The 16734-nt window shown below is 44.0% G+C and overlaps 1 protein-coding gene across 1 annotated transcript in view; it reads right to left on the bottom strand.

Annotated features, from left to right (window-relative positions):
* The window catches only part of LOC127454939 (doublecortin domain-containing protein 2C), a 106980-nt gene that overhangs the window by 59975 nt on the left and 30271 nt on the right, over nt 1-16734 (bottom strand). The window contains exons 8-10 of the mRNA XM_051722486.1: nt 3115-3215; nt 763-900; nt 551-652 (exon numbers count right to left, since the gene is read on the bottom strand). Of these exons, the coding sequence (XP_051578446.1) occupies nt 551-652; nt 763-900; nt 3115-3215 (341 nt within the window). The remainder of the gene's footprint in view (nt 1-550; nt 653-762; nt 901-3114; nt 3216-16734) is intronic.

The raw sequence follows: 16734 nt of genomic DNA, 5'->3' as shown, positions 1-16734 counted from the left end.
TCTTTTCATTTATAAACAAATATTAAAATAACAAATCATTAGGTTGTGTTATATACTTAATTTCTTACCTTGGCAAATTTTTTTCTGACTATTTTCCCCTGATTTTATATAGCACAAATGTGTTTTGCTGTGTTCTCTACAACTTGACATTCACATAAGCCTGGTGTCATTCTCTCCAGAAGACGGCAATGCAAGGCTGTTTTAGTGCGATTCTGAAGTTACAGTATTCTCACTGCAGGCACACGAAACAGGAATAATCATTAACGCAGGCTGCTTTTGCCCATGTGCAGCATACAATGCGATGTAGTCGCTGATTAGGACTTCGGGAAGCTTCGGGAAAGGTTAAACCTCTGTGGCAGCGAAGCGCTGCTATCATTGGCATGCCATTACACTGTACACTTGTGGCATCAACTAAAGGGGTAATATTTTCACTGGACATTGTGCCCAACAATGTTTGAATGTCAGTCTCTAGGACATTTTAATGGTCAAAAACCCGTAATTACCGGCTAACGGAAACCCTGAGTCACATACTGATTTGTAAGCTCCATACCTTAGCCTCTGGTTTAGCTAATGACTTGTCCCCACCATCTCCATGGTTGTTGAGTTGGGGGTCTCCTTCTGGCTCCTCCATACTTGAGGTATGTTGTGAGATCTGTTGACAGGAATTGTGTTTAGGTTTACTAGGTTATGGCCTGAGAAACTGGTCAAAGCACTGAAGTAAATTTTTGTAACATTGAGTTGATCGGACATATTCAGATTTACATTTTTGGAAGGGGATGATCTTGGTGTAACAGTTGCATTTGGATGATTTGTGAAGTCTTTGGCAGGGCTATCACAAAAACTCTCTGGTTGGGGGTTTCTGTTGTGATTTTGCTCCTCCTCAACTTCTTTGAATTCCATCTGTTTGTGAAGAGGACATTTAGCTTGTTTTCAGGACTTCTCCCAAGTTTAGAATGTGTTGAAAATATCACCATCAACAAACACATCCATGTTTTCCCAAACAGGAAACCATGGATGGCAAAGGAGGTCCAGATCCTTTTGAGAGACCGCAACGTAGCCATCAGATCTAGAGACAGAGAACAGTACAGCACTGCCAGACACAACCTGAAGAAAGGTATTAAATGTGCTAAGGCCGCATACAAGGAAAAGATTGAGGACCACTTCACCAACAGGAATCCAACACGTACCTGTATGTGGCAGGGCATTCAGCACATCACCAACTACAGCAGCAACAAAGACCCACCTATAGGCAACAACGCCTCACTGGTGGAGGAATTTAACTGCTTCTTTGAGAAAAAAGGATCAGACAATATAGCTACACCCCAACCCGCCACCACCAATCACTTACCTACCATACAGACACAGGAGATAAGGCGAATTCTTAGCACTGTAAATGTTAAGAATGCTGCAGGGCCTGATGAGATTCCAGGAAGAGTGCTCAGAGACTACGCCCATCAGCTTGCGGAGGTGTTTACTAATATCTTCAATCTGTCCCTGTTCCAGACTACTGTACCTGCCTGTCTGAAATCAGCCAAAATTATACCAGTGCCAACACCAGTTGCCTGAATGACTATAGACCGGTGGCACTCCAAATCCACCTTTCCCCTCACCCTGGACCGGCACCAGTATGCCTACAGAGCAAACAGATCCACAGAGGATGCCATTACCACAGTTCTCCACACTGCACTGACCCACCTTGAACAGAATGGGACATATGTGAGGATGCTTTTTATAGACTACAGTTCTGCATTTAACACTATTTTTCCCAGCAGGCTGGTCACCAAACTGCTTGACATAGGTCTTTGTAACTCCCTGTTCATGTGGATCAAGGACTTTCTATCTAACCATCCACAGAGAGTCAGACTCAGTCCCCATCTCTCCCCATGCCTGACACTCAGCACTGGCACACCACAAGGCTGTGTGCTGAAAACAATTTGTCACTGAACATAAAAAAAAAACCCAAAGAACTCATCATAGACTTTAGGCGACACCATGAGGACCTCGCTCCTCTAAACATCAAAGGAGAAAAAGTGGAGAAGGTTTCCAGCTTCAAGTTTCTAGGAACCCATATCACAGAGGACCTCACATGGACAATAAACTCTACTGCCCTGGTCAGGAAGGCTCAACAGTGGCTCTGTTTTCTAAGGACACTTAGGAAAACCAACCTGTCTGTGAAGTTGCTCATGTCCTTCTACCACTCCTCTAAAGAGAGTGTACTAACATACTGTAGTACAGTATGGTATGGCAACTGTTCAGCAGCAGATAGAAGAGCTCTCCAGAGAGTCATAAATACAGCCCAGAAAATAATTGGACTCCCCCTGCCCTCACTGGAAGACACCTTCAGATCACACTACCTCAGCCTTCTGAAGGATTAACTCACCCCTATCATCATCTCTACTCTCTGCTGCCATCTGCCCCCAACATTATCATAATATTCCACACCATAGGACTAACAACTGGAATAGTAATTCCATACAAAGAGGAAATGTGGAATAACATCTGTAAATATTTGTATGTAATGTCCAATAATATTTTTATTAGGTGCAATAGCACTTGGTACAATGTGCTTCAGATATGCATCTCTTTTTATTAAATTTTAAGCATGTACGTGAGTGGATGTGTGTGTGTGCGTGCATGTGTGGATCGTTAGATGAATCATTTTAGGAGCTACACAACAAATTTCATTATATGTCAAATATGTGCAATGATAATAAAGGCAATCTATTAGGCAGTTGGTTAATAGCAAGATCAATACCATTGGGCCGAATGGTTCTGAGCAAGGTGAGTAATGGTTCTAGTAGCATTTCTACTTGAGCATGGCTCAGTACAGTAGGTTTACAAACCATTCCCAGCCCAGATTTCTCAGCACACTTAGCTAGACGTACTAAGGACAGAGAACCACTCAGGTGGAACACGCGTAGTGACATGGCGACTTATGATTTGTCACTTGCTTAGTTAATTATTATCCTTATTTTGCGACACTACAGTAAAAAAAGTAACCGTAACCATGCCAACAAACCCGGAATGGTACGGAATGGGATTGGTTCCGCAATGAGAACCGTTTGGCCTGATGGTGGGAAAGTACTTAACATCTCTCTATAAATTATACTTCACCTGTTCTATGGGAAGATCCACATTCATACTTTCCTCTTCCAGGACCTCAGATGCTGCTAGTGTCTCCTTCCTTTTTTTGGTGGCTTTGAAGACACTTTTTTCTAAAGTGAGTAATATATCTCAATTACACATTGATATTATGCTTGATTGACCCATCTTGCACACAATTTCAGTATCCAAATTTGATTAAAGCAGGTCTGTTGTGACCATTTTAATTTTTTATTGAAAAGATAGGCTACTTCAACTATCACCAGTGACTATTCAGGATTTTGACACACAGGGGATTTTATGGTGCACTGTTATTGTATGATAACAACAGCGATTTTGGACTTCATACTGACACTGATTGCCTAAAATGTATGGAGCTAAAACAATGAATAATGTATTTGAATCTGAATTTTGTTCATTTGAATTCTATACATGTGACATTTAACCTTGTGCGACCCGTGTCCTCCTGTGCAGACATTATGTTTTGTCTTCACTATACTCTATGCATAATTTCATTTCATTTAAACCAACTGATCTTAGTTCAGGACACTCTGGACTGTCAGTAAAGGGTTCAAGATTTGATGCACTGAGTCATGTGACAAAACAACATGGCGCCGATCTTAGTGGAGTTTGTGTTTGGGAGAAACGCCAACAAAACTACATCTCGTAAGAAACTTCATTAAAAGTTTTACATTAAAACCTGTTTGAGTCAAAGATTGGAGCCATCCGGTTCATCCAATATGCCATTTTAAAAATGTTAGGGATTTATTGCGAAACGGCACGATTTTAATCACAACGACCATGGACGTGGACTACAGGGCTATTTTCCCCTAAGAAATCCTATATTTACTGTGCATTATCACATTTAGAATCAATGGGTTCATCCAAAGCTGAAAAATTTTGCTTTCAGAGGCTTTATATGGAATTAAGATGAAAATAAGGTTCATTTCGAACTGTTCTGAGACCAGTGCAGACAGACAGCACACTGGAGGTTAAGTCATTTACTAAATAGGGAGCAAGGGAGCATCCTATTGCTTTCCTACACAGCCAAGTGCATTCACATCTAAACTCAGACCAAAAGTTCAGTTTTAGGTTGCAGATGACGTTTGGACCACTGAACTTGTTTGGCAGACATGGTAATCAGTACTTAGATTCAGAATTTATAATGTATCATTTTATTTTAACATGGTTGGCAGTGATTGGATAGTGCTGGCTATTACTTATATCAGAATGAATTACGCTAATGTCTGATTGGTAAAATGCTTCAGCACTGGCTATCACTTGTTTGTTTGACAGTGCAAAGAGAGAACTTTCTATAGCTTGGTATTATTTAAAAGTTATATAGTCCTATGTATGTGGGCGTAAATTTTTGGAAACAATTTGCTCTAAAAATTGTTTTGCATGTTTATTAGGGGCTACTAGTTAAAAATCAAAAAGGGAAATGGAAAATCCACTCAACAGTCGTGTTTTGGTGTCAGGAGGTTAACAAAATGTAAGATTTTTGTTGCACATTTTATAAATGTGTATTTTTAAACAGCAGAATTTTTGTTTTGAATTTCTTTATAGAGGTGGAATTAGCTGTAAATATTCAGATTATAAAATTGAGATAAAATTCAAATTAAGTAATTACAAATTACAAATTCAAATCTCTCAATTTCAGATCTCAGACAGATTGTAAACACACTAGTCCAAAGGTCAAGCTTCCGTGTTCCACAGGGAAAAGTCCACCTGATCTCATGAACATTACGTGACTGTGGCAAAATTATGTGCTTAATTATACGTTTCACTCAGTTTCCTAGTAAAATGTCCAGCGGGAGCTGCCAAAAGTGAGCGAAATGGTGTCGTAAGCAGACAAGGTTTTTAAGGTGAATATTAGATAGAGATTTTAATGAGTAAAACATACCTCTCTAACATCAACCTTTAACCTAAACCTAACAAATAGTGTCATAAATGGCATCCTTTCCCTTTACCAACACATAAACCTAACCGTTAGTGTCATAAAGGCAAATGGCAGGTTAACAAAACAGACATCCTAATACTAAACAAATACATAAACCTAACCGATATTGCGGAAAAAGCAAATGCGAAATGAAAAGCAAATTTTCTACAGCAACCAGGTCATTTGGTGTAGCTTCTATGACAATTTCAGCTTATGTGTCAGCTTACGTTCTTGGCTGGGCTCGAGCCTCCGTCCTCCAAGGCTGAAGTCCAACACTCTTTCAAGCAGGAGTGAACTGGCCATTGGGAGCACTGGGCATTTTCCCAGTGGGCTGCTGGGTAATTTGGGCAGGCCCACTACAGCGAAAGTACCGGCCCGTCCTACAGGCCATATAGGCAGCCACCCTGGGTACCAACATGCCTGCGTGGACCCCTTAACAAATTGAAAATTAAATAAACTCGGCAAGGTAAACCAATACAATAGCTTTTATTTGATTAAGTGTAATTACTTTTATTTTGAAATTACTTACAAATCGGAGCGAACATCGGAGGCGTAACCTCCGTTCCCTTATGGCGGGAATGAGACGTTGTGTCGATGTAGTGACACTAGAGGTCACTCTTGGGAGCCCGAGACACCTCTGGACTTTGATAAAAGGCCAAAGAAAATTGGCAAGTGGTATTTGCATACCACTCCCCCGGACATACGGGTATAAAAGGAGCTGGTATGCAACCACTCATTCAGGTTTTATGCTGAGGAGCCGAGACAAGGTCCCGGCCATTTCAGCGGGTAGTTCAGCATTGTGGCAGGAGGGACACAACGTCTCGTCTCCTCCATCAGGGAACGGAGGTTACGCAAGTAACCAGGACATTCCCTATCTGTCACTCACTCGACATTGTGTCGATGTAGTGACACTAGGGGTCCCTGTACAAAAACAGCACAACTGGCTGAACTGTGTTATGTGAACTGGCGGTGTGTGATGGGCAGACCACTGTGTGCCTCATAGCCAGCACACCAGGCCGACACGTAACCTCCCCCAACACAGTTATGAGTGTCGAACAGCCCTTTGGTGACAAGTCGACTACCCAAAAGATAGAGACAGGCTAGCCCAGTCGTGGCCTCTTATCCCCCTTTTTTTCACACTCCCTAAAAAAAGGGGGATTAACCGACTAGGCCCACCAGGTCTAGTTGTGGGGGTGTCCCTCCCAAGGGGAAGACACTGCGGAGACCAGTGCGGGGGGGGGGGGGGGTATTTAAGTGGAAATACATCACATGGTCTTGCCGAGCTATGTCGGAAGTATGCCATGTGGGGGAGTCCCAAAACAGGTCCTGCCCGATGGGGGAGGAGTTACTACAAGCATGGTGACTGAGGCAGAGGGGCCTCTGCCCAAGGAAGACGCAGTTTGCCAACAGGGAAACGAATTAGCGGAAGATATACGTCGCATGGGGTTACCTATGGGGAACCACCACATGCGGAGCACTTACCCCAGTACAGGGCTTAGTTAGCATGTGTACTGAGCCGGCAGCGAGTCTCTCTGCAAACTTGTCTGCCACAGGGCTCGGAGGAAATCAACCAGGGAACACAGTTTATGAACACTACTGGGAGTTAATGGCACACATCTTCAGCTCAGGGGAGGTGAAAGGCGCTATGCGCAAGCGATAGACCCAGCTGGCTGTCCCGGACTTACCTGCTTGTGCGTGCCACTACACGGGACGAAACCGGTTCCACCCGGAGATTGTAGAACCTCGCAAAGGTGTTCGGTGTTGCCCAGCCCGCTGCTCTGCAAATGTCTGTTAGAGAGGGGCTCCTGGTCAAGGCCCAGGAGGCCACTACACCTCTGGTAGAATGGGCCCGTAGCCCTACCGGGGGTGGCACGTCCTGGATGTAATATGCCACAGTTATGGCGTCAATGAGCCAGTTGGCGATCCACTGCTTGGAGACAGCGCTTCCTTTCCGCTGTCCACCAAAGCAGACAAAGAGCTGCTCAGAAACTCTAAAACTCTGCGTGCGATCCAAATAGATGCGTAAAGCGTGCACCGGACACAGCAACATCAGGGCTGGGTCTGCCTCCTCCTGGGGCAGTGCTTGCAGGTTCACCACCTGGTCCCTAAAAGTGGTCATGGGAACCTTGGGCACATAGCCCGGTCGGGGTTGCAGGATCACGTGAGAGTAGCCCGGACCGAACTCCAGGCACGTTTTGCTGACAGAGAATGCTTGCAGGTCTCCTACCCTCTTGATGGACGTGAGCGCAGTCAGGAGGGCAGTCTTCAAGGAGAGTGCCTTATGCTCAGCTTACTGCAAAGGCTCAAAGGGGGCTCTCTGTAGACCCTGAAGAACTACAGAGAGGTCCCATGAGGGAACGAGGTGCGGTCTGAAGGGATTTATCCTCCTGGCACCTCTCAGGAACCTGATGATCAGCTCGTGCTTCCCTAAGGACTTACCGTCCACTGTGTCGTGGTGTGCCGCTATAGCGGCTACATACACCTTCAAGGTGGAAGGGGACAGCCACCCTTCAAACCTCTCCTGCAGGAAGGAAAGCACCGATCCAACTGTGCATCTCTGGGGGTCTTTGTGTCAGGAAGAACACCACTTAGCGAACAGACACCACTTAAAGGCTAACAGGCACCTCACAGAAGGGGCTCTAGACTGAGTGATTGTGTCTACCACCGCAGGTAGTAGACCGCTTAGGTCTTCCGCGTCCTGTCCAGGGGCCAGACATGGAGATTCCAGAGGTCTGGTCGTGGGTGCCAGATGGTGCCCCGTCCCTGAGAAAGAAGGTCCTTCCTCAGGGGAATTTGCCAGGGGGGGGTGCTGTTGCGAGGAGCGTGAGGCCCGAGAACAACGTCTGGGTGGGCCAGTAGGGTGATACTAGGATGATCTGCTTCTCGTCCTCCCTGACCTTGCACAGGGTCTGTGCAAGTAGGCTCACTGGGGGAAATGCTTATTTGCGAAGTCCAGGGGGCCAGCTGTGTGCCAGCGTGTCTATAGAGAGAGATGCCTCGGTCAGGGCTTACCAGAGCGGGCAGTGAGAGGATTCTTGGGTGGCGAACAGGTCTAACTGTGCCTGTCCGAATCGACTCCAGATCAGCTGGACCACCTGAGGGTGGAGTCTCCACTCTCCCTTGAGGGTAACCTGCCATGACAGCACGTCCGCTGCAGTGTTGAGGTCACCCGGGATATGAGTGGCTCACAGTGACTTAAGCTGCTGCTGACTCCAGAGGAGGAGACCGCGGGCAAGTTGTGACACACAACGGGAGAGCAGACCGCCTTGACGGTTGGCATATGCTACCGTTGCCATGTTGTCTGTCCGAACTAACACGTGCTTGCCCTGGATCAACGGCCGGAACCTCCGCAGGGCGAGCAGAATTGCCAGCAACTCGAGGCAGTTGATGTGCCAACGCAGTCACGGGCCCGTCCATAAGCCGGCTGCGTGCCCATTGCAAACAGCGCCCCAGCCCGTTCTGGAGGCCGTCTGTCGTAACCACGACATGCCTGGAGACCTGCTCTAGGGGAATGCCTGCCCGTATAAATGTGAGGTCGGTCCAAGGGCTGAAGAGGCGGTGACAGATCGGCGTGATGGCCACACGATGTATCCCACGGTGCCATGCCCATCTAGGGACTCATGTCTGAATCCAGTGATGAAGTGGTCTCATATGCATCAACCCGAGTGGAGTGGCCACTGCTGAGGATGCCATATGTCCCAGGAGCCTCTGAAAGAGTTTCAGTGGAAACGCTGTTTTCTGTTTGAATGCATTCAAACAGGTTAGCACCGACTGTGTGCACTCGTTCATGAGGCGTGCTGTCAATGAGACTGAGTCCAACTCCAAACCGAGAAAAGAGATACTCTGAACCGGGAGGAGCTTGCTCTTTTCCCAGTTGACCCGAAGCCCAAGACGGCTGAGGTGCGAGAGAACCAAGTCCCTGTGTGCACAGCATATCCCAATAGTGGGCTAGGATTAGCCAATCATCAATCAACACCCACTTCCCTTAATGGGGCAAGAGCTGCCTCTGCGACCTTCGTGAAGACACGAGGAGACAAGGACAAACCAAAAGGGAGGACCTTGTACTGATACGCCCGACCCTCGAATGCAAACCGCGGGAAGGGTCTGTGTCGAGGTAGAATCGAGACGTGGAAGTATATGTCCTTCAGGTCTACTGCCGCGAACCAATCTTGATGCCGGATGCTCACCAGAATGTGTTTTTGCATCAGCATCTTGAACGGGAGTCTGTGTAAAGCCCGGTTCAGTACACGCAGGTCCAAGATTGGCCGCAACCCACCGCCTTTTTTCGGTACAATGAAGTAGGGGCTGTAAAACCCCTTCTTCATCTTTGCCGGAGGAACATGCTCTATCGCATTCTTCCGTAGGAGGGTAGCGATCTCCACACGCATGGTAGCAACATTCTCACCCTTCACAGAGGTGAAGTGGATGTCGCTAAACCTGGGCGGACGCTTGGCGAACTGAATAGCGTAGCCGAGTCGGACGGTTCGGATCAGCCATCGCGACGGATTGGAAAGCGCAAGCCACGCATCCAAGTTCCGAGCGAGGGGGACCAAGGGGACAATCTCGTCAGACTTACCGGCAGGTGGGGCCTCGCGGCGGGGCGGAGCTCGAGGTGCCACGCAATGTTGTGGCCGTGCTGAGTTCTGGGACATCAAAGCACTTACCTGGCTCCTTGTGACCACCCCCGGAACAGCCGGGGGCGGATTTGTGCCACAGCTGGGCACGCAGGGGCAGGGAGACCACCACTTGAGCACCAAACCTGCAAGGATGGAAAGATGGATGGTGGTCTTGATGATGGCTGTGCACACCGGGTACGTAACCCAGGGAATGAGGAAACCGCTCTTTTGCTGAACTGTTGGGCATGTGGCAAAATTAAATAAAAAAGGCCCTCAACCGGGGGATGGAGTGGTCTGCGTACCAGCTCCAAGGTGGGTTTCGTCGTCCTTGGGTCGCCCATCTCAGGGGTGCTTCGAAGCCTTCCGAGGGTTCTTGGCGGCCGGTCGTGAGACGGGTGGGCTCCACGCCAGGGCCGGGCCGAAGGGGTGGGCTGCGGCGGAGCCGGTGCAGTCACCGCAGGGGGACGCCCTTGGCGACGAGCAGGCAGGGTGCGGGATCTTGAGCTGTGCTGGGGCAGGATGTGCCGGATAGCCTCCATCTGCTGCTTCACCGTCGAGAACTGCTAGGCTAAGTCCTCGACGGTGTCGCCGAATAGGCCAACCTGGGAAATTGGGGCAGCAAGGAACCGTGCCTTGTCGGTCTCACCCATCTCGACCAGGCTGAGCAGAGGTGGCGCTCCTGGACCACTAAGGTGGACATCGCCCACCCGAGAGACAACGCCGTGACCTTCGTCACCCGGAGAGCGAGGTCGGTCACCGAGCGCAGCTCCTGCATCAAATCTGGTGCAGAACTACCCTCGTGCAGTTCCTTTAGCGCCTTGGCTTGGTGGACTTGCAGGAGAGCCATGGCGTGCAGGGCGGAGGTGGCTTGTCCAGTGGCACTGTAGTCTTTGGCCGTCAGGGACAACGTGAACCTACAGGGCTTGGACGGGAGCTTTGGGCGTCCGATGCATAAGATGCATCTTTAAAAAGACGTTCCGTGTGTGCCGCTCTTTTAGAGAAATATAATCTTTTAGGAAAATATACTCTCTTTTTTCTGCCAAAGCGCCCAGGGGCGTTCTCTGCAGTGCGCCATTGCAGAGGAGGGAGAAGCCGCTGAAATGCGCCATCAGATCCAGCAGAGGTGAATGAACAGTCAGCTCAGTAAACTCCAAAGAGAAAATCTGAATGAGTGGTTGCATACCAGCTCCTTTTATACCCGTATGTCCGGGGGAGTGGTATGCAAATACCACTCGCCAATTTTCATTGGCCTTTATCAAAGACCAGAGGTGTCTTGGGCTTCCAAGAGTGACCCCTAGTGTCACTACATCGACACAACGTCGAGTGAGTGACAGATAGGGAACAACATTTAATGATCTAATCATTTTATGATATGATATATAATATATTGTTATTATACTTGTTTCCAGAACCTCATATTAACTAATACAATAGTTTATTTGCACTTCTAGAAAAAAGTTGAAAGGTGATTAAGATCTTTAAAAACTTTGAAGAAATGCTGACTTGTCACAGCACCTAATATACACACTTTCCCTTGTACTTTCATGTACATTTTAACCTAACATCTGTATGTTGGGAAAAAAGGTTTTCGGACATGTTATTTGTCTGAATAATACACTCATCACATTTACAGTGGTTTTATATGTTTGAAAGTTATGACAACTTTTGCATGAGGCCCGTTGTCATGACTAGCAGTCAATAGAAATGTCTTTTTTTCAACACAAAAATTTGAAATTGAGCCGGAAAATGAAATCAGTGTGCAGGTGTGTTATGGTGTGGTGTGTTGCAGGCTGGATTTGGTGGGCCGATCTGGGCCAGAAAGTCCAGGGACACTTTTTAGTCCCAGTCCACTCCTGCTATCAAGTGAGCTGCCACGGAAGCAAATTACATTGGAATAAAAATACAAACAGTAGAAACACAAGCGTTAAAACGTATCATTTTTGTAATGATGTGTTATAGTCAAAGTGTTTCGATATCATAACATAGCAGTGTGTGAAAAAGAAGTGTTTATAAAGTTAAAATCTGCCTGTACTGATTAAGTGCAAGTGACATGCATGCACTTACATTGTATGGTTACTCTTGTATCCATTGAAACTTTGTTTTTATTTGTGTGTTTTGTCTTTGTTGTTTCATGTAAAACCAAATAAAATGTTTTTGTGGTGGTGGGGGTGTGGTTGAGCACCGGCTTGTGAATGGAGAGTGAGATCAGGAGATGAGAATGGTAAGGATCATCACCTGGCAATGATTGTCTCTAACAGCTGTTTTTCATTGCAGTGAGAGTGGAGACAGGCTTTAAGAGCGAGCTGGACACCAGTGAGAGCGAGAGAGCTGCCACGCACATACTGAGATTGTGCTGTTGTTAAAATTGCGTTGAAAAGCGAGTTTGTGTTTGTGAAAATAAATTACCTTTTTGAGTTGGATCTCGCTGTCTCCCGCTTCCTCCTTTCCATTAAGTAGAGACCTTTTACAATTATTAACAAAAAATCAGCCATAGTAGTCATGATTTGTGTGAAAGTGAATAAAACGCACAGTTGTTGTAGTGCCTCTAGTGTTAATTTCAAAAGGAAACTGTGCCGAAATTTAGAACGCAGCACATAAAAGTCAGTTTGCAAAAATGTTGTTATAGTAACGTTCCTTCTATGAGAACAGATTGCGAAAATTAGAGGTTTATCAGAGTTGTCTAACATTTGGCCAATCACAAAGCTACCAGAGTTCCCTGGTTTGGACTTGTAATGTTATAATCTGAATGTTATTCTGAATAGTATTAAATGTAATAAATAAAATAGCTTTTCTAGGCCACTGGTATGACCATCATCTTCATCTCTTGAGAGTGTGCATTATTAAAAAAAAAAAAGTCGAAACATACAGAATAATACACTTCTTTAGGTATTGTAACTTTTTTTTTTAAATGGATAAAATCACTTTTATAAAGCTTAGAATCAAAACACTAGAGATATCAGCATAAAGTAGTTTCAGGTTTGTCCATGAGAAAGACACTTAAGGACAATAGTGTTAAAGCTCAGCTTTATTCTTCACTGTGCACATAACAAAATGGCAGTGTAAATTAGCAGGCCCTCTGTATTAATGCTAGTTCCAAAACGTTCAATATCTTATCTAAAGTACAGACTATTTCCACAGACAAAGAAGAAAACCTGTCTGGAAATGGAACGTCTTGTTTCTGCAGACAAGACATGAGGGTTAAAGTGATAAATACTCTTTAGCATTACCCAGAACACTTCACCTCACATCAAATCAAGTCTGTGTGAGCTCAACACTTAAAGTGTTTAATGGGCTTTCTTGATCCTGAGACGCAAACTGCATTGGTTAGTGCCTTTGACATTCAAAAGTAAGACAATCTGCTCTAATGATAGGCTGACAGCAGATGCACTCCTCCTCCAATAGGTGATGTGAGTGGCACTCACGGTCATGGCATGTTTGGTTATCCCTCTGCAGCAATTGATGTAGTTAAAAGGCGGTTTCTTGTTTTATTATTTTCCGTTTCTGCCATTAGGGATGGCATTATGTGGATCCTCTACCACATGGGACATGATCAAGTGTCCAGAGTAGGCATGAGCCTTCATCGAGGGGCTTTCATAAGCATTGCTGCAGATATACGCCTATACGCTAATGTAAGCTCGGCGCGAGTGAGAGAAACTCAACTCCATAACATGGATTGCTGGCTCGGCTGTTATGTGTAAAGTGATGGCAGATCTGGTGCGCCTGCAATTACTCACTGAATGACCTCATGGCATCTATAGGACATGATGCACTGATAAGTCTTGCTCAGTTTATCCTGTGTATAATCTACAGGCCTACACAGAATCTGCATCAGCAGAACTCAGCAGAAAGTGCCTCAGATTTCTGCAAAATTCAAATGGCCATCATTCACAAATTTGTACACATCATCTTCCCTTTGCAACATTTACCACATCTTTACATGTTTAAAGGTACATTCGGTAATTTTTTTATGCATTAAAAAAGTTTTGCACATAAATAAACTAATAGTACTTTTGGAAAATATGTTTAAAATAATGCACTCTCACATGAGATGAAGACTCCAGTTCTACCAGTAGCCTAATAAAAGCTGTTTTATTTTACATGGAGCAGGTCGTCAAATGTGGACTGCCATGTTGAGGTCACATGACCAGCTACATACAGTTCACTTTATCCAAAGTCCCTTTCAAGGCAAGTCAGTCCATTCGGCAGCCAATTTGGGAACATAGGGCCCTATGATTTCCACGTTGCAGAAAGCACAGGCAGAATCGCGGAATCCAGTCATAAAAACGGAATTAACAATAAAACCCGGAATGTCACAGAATTTGACATATTTGGGATGAAGTTAATGTATAATGCACAATTAATCAAATTAAAATTGTGATATGTCCTAGTGTGATGACTAAACCACAAAAGGCTGAGATTTAATTAAACAAATAGCCTAAAAGGTCTGCATAAACTGCGTGTTTCAACAGTAAGTGAATGTGAGAAGCCGCTGCTTAAACACTACCTGCATCATTAACATCATGCTCTGTGTTTGTATTTATGACAAAGAGCAGAACACTTTATTCACTGTGAATCACATGGAACATGCAGACCATATATTGATATCATTAAATCCAAATCTTTTGTGGTTTAATAAGCACATTAGCCCATATTGCAAACTTTTCCGGAGGTGAGAAGTGAAGCCGTCAAAAACATCCACTAAAATAAACGCTCCATTTAACAAGATGCGTGAAATTGAAAAAATGCGACAGAAATATATTACTTCTGTATAGTAAAATATAATACTCAATGTAGTAGTAGTAGTTGTTGTAATAATGATAATAATAATATATCAATAATAATTACAATATCTCAAGCAAGAATTGTATCACTGCTTTCATTAATACGGTGATGCTCTACTGTGCAGCGCTGTATTTGACCACCAATAATAATAATAATAATAATAAAACAAAAACCTCAAATTTGGGGTTTTGGATTGTGCTGTGAGGATTAGTATAGATGCTCTTCATTTAATAAAAAATAATGCAATAGTATGTTGAAAAGAAATTGTTCCGTTTTCATTTTATTTAAATTTTATAAATGAATTTGATTAGGCAGTTTTTTTAATGATAAAATGTAAATAAACTTTAAAACCCAGAATTCACAGAAAATAAAACAGAAAACACAGAATTTGGGTAACAATAAAATAGAATTTGGAAAAATAAATAAAAGGGATTTCATAGGGCCCAAGAAACACTCTCAGAAAGCAATTTGTTATGGATACAAGCGGCATAACATTACAGATCATATCTACAGAACCTGAATGGGGAACGACAGAAATCTCCAAAACAGTTGGTCAAGATTATGATCAAATAACATATTTTAAATCGGCAGTAATATCTAACATCAATAGTATCATATAATGTGCTTCTTAAGCTCAAATCACGCTAAAAAATTAAATTTATCAGGTTGGTCCAGCTAATGCACATGCGTTATCTCTAGTTAACTGACAGGCGATGTCTCTATCTAAAAAGTGATTGGGTTTTTACTTTTAAGGCGGGACTTCCTTTTCTACACCCGCCATATTGGGTACTCCAATTTCAACCATTAATTTTAATGCAAGTGCTCTGTCTCAGGCTAAACAGTCTCTATAACAATGTCTCCATCCAAGTTGCAATTTAATTTATGTAAAAAAAACGTAATATCGCAAAAACAATGTGAAAATAAAGCCGCATTTCCATCTCAAGTGTTCAAAAGAACAAAACTGTCACTTCCAGAGAAATTGCAGCCACTGTGACTCTTATAAATAAAATACCTACAGTTTAGAGCACACAGACAAAAAAACTGTAAAGAATTTGTCCAATGTCTGGGAGGAACAGCACGTTACACAGTTATGGGAGTATTATATGTGTGCACCGCTCCTTCCTTTTTGACTTTACCATGCAGATCTATAATAAAATTTTATATATCTATGCAGGCTTTGGATTTTCTAGACACCATTATTTCAGGATGACCAGAGCAACATTTCAGATGCAATGATTGGTCCGCTGGTTAGTCCAGATATGAACGAGTTATTTAGTCATATGACTTTTTTTGATGCGCATCTTGTATTCCTAATAAACTCACCCAACACTTTATTAGGAACACTATGGTCCTTATAAAGTGCCCGATGTGGTCATCTACTGTTGTAGCCAATCCGCCTAAAGGTTTGACGAGTTGTGCTTTCTGAGATGCTATTCTTTTCACTACAATGGTACAGAGTTGTTGTCTGAGTTACCATAGCCTTTCTGTCCGCTTGAACCAGTCTGGCCATTCTCCATTGACCTCTCTCATCAACAAAGCATTTCCAACCACAGAACTGCCACTAACTGAATGTTTTTTTGTTTTTGGCACCACTCTGAGTAAACTCTAGAGACTGTTGTGCGTGAAAATCCCAGGAGATCAGCAGTTACAGAAATACTCAAACCAGCCCGTCTGGCACCAACAATCATGCCAGAGTCAAAATCACTGAGATAAAAATTTTTCCCCATTCTGATGGTTAATGTGAAAATTAACTGAAGTGCCTGACCTGTATCTGCATAATTTTATGCACTGCACTACTGCCATATGATTGGCTGATTAGATAATCGCATTAATAAATAGGTATACAGGTTTTCCTAATAAAGTGCCTGGTGAGTGTAAATTCAGTAGTAGTTTATTCGGTAAATGTGTTTCCATCGTATGCACATTTCTTCTTATCGAATAAAAAATGTATCCACCTTAACTCAGCTTATACGTTTTTTATGCGCATCTTGGTGTTTCCATCCAGCAGTTTTTATGTGATATCCCAAAATGCACATAAAAATACATGGATGTAAACCAAGCTAGTGACCCCGTGTTATAGGTCACTTTCACCTGCAGAAAAAAAGAATCATGACTGACTGTGAATAGCACATTTCTAAAATTGCATCAGTAACTGAAAACATTGGCTTTTGTGTGATGCTGCATCCACATCACTAGGTGTCAGTAAAAGTCCAAGATGCCAGTGCAACATAAACAAAAAATTACAGAGTGCAACTTTTCCCTCAAAATCAGCACAGAAAATATGGAGGACATTTT

Source organism: Myxocyprinus asiaticus, chromosome 17 (genome assembly GCF_019703515.2).
Source record: "Myxocyprinus asiaticus isolate MX2 ecotype Aquarium Trade chromosome 17, UBuf_Myxa_2, whole genome shotgun sequence".
In the NCBI taxonomy this organism is placed as follows: Eukaryota; Metazoa; Chordata; class Actinopteri; order Cypriniformes; family Catostomidae; genus Myxocyprinus; species Myxocyprinus asiaticus.
The sequence above is the reverse complement of the archived record's forward strand: the minus strand, read 5'-3'. Positions and strand labels throughout refer to the sequence as shown.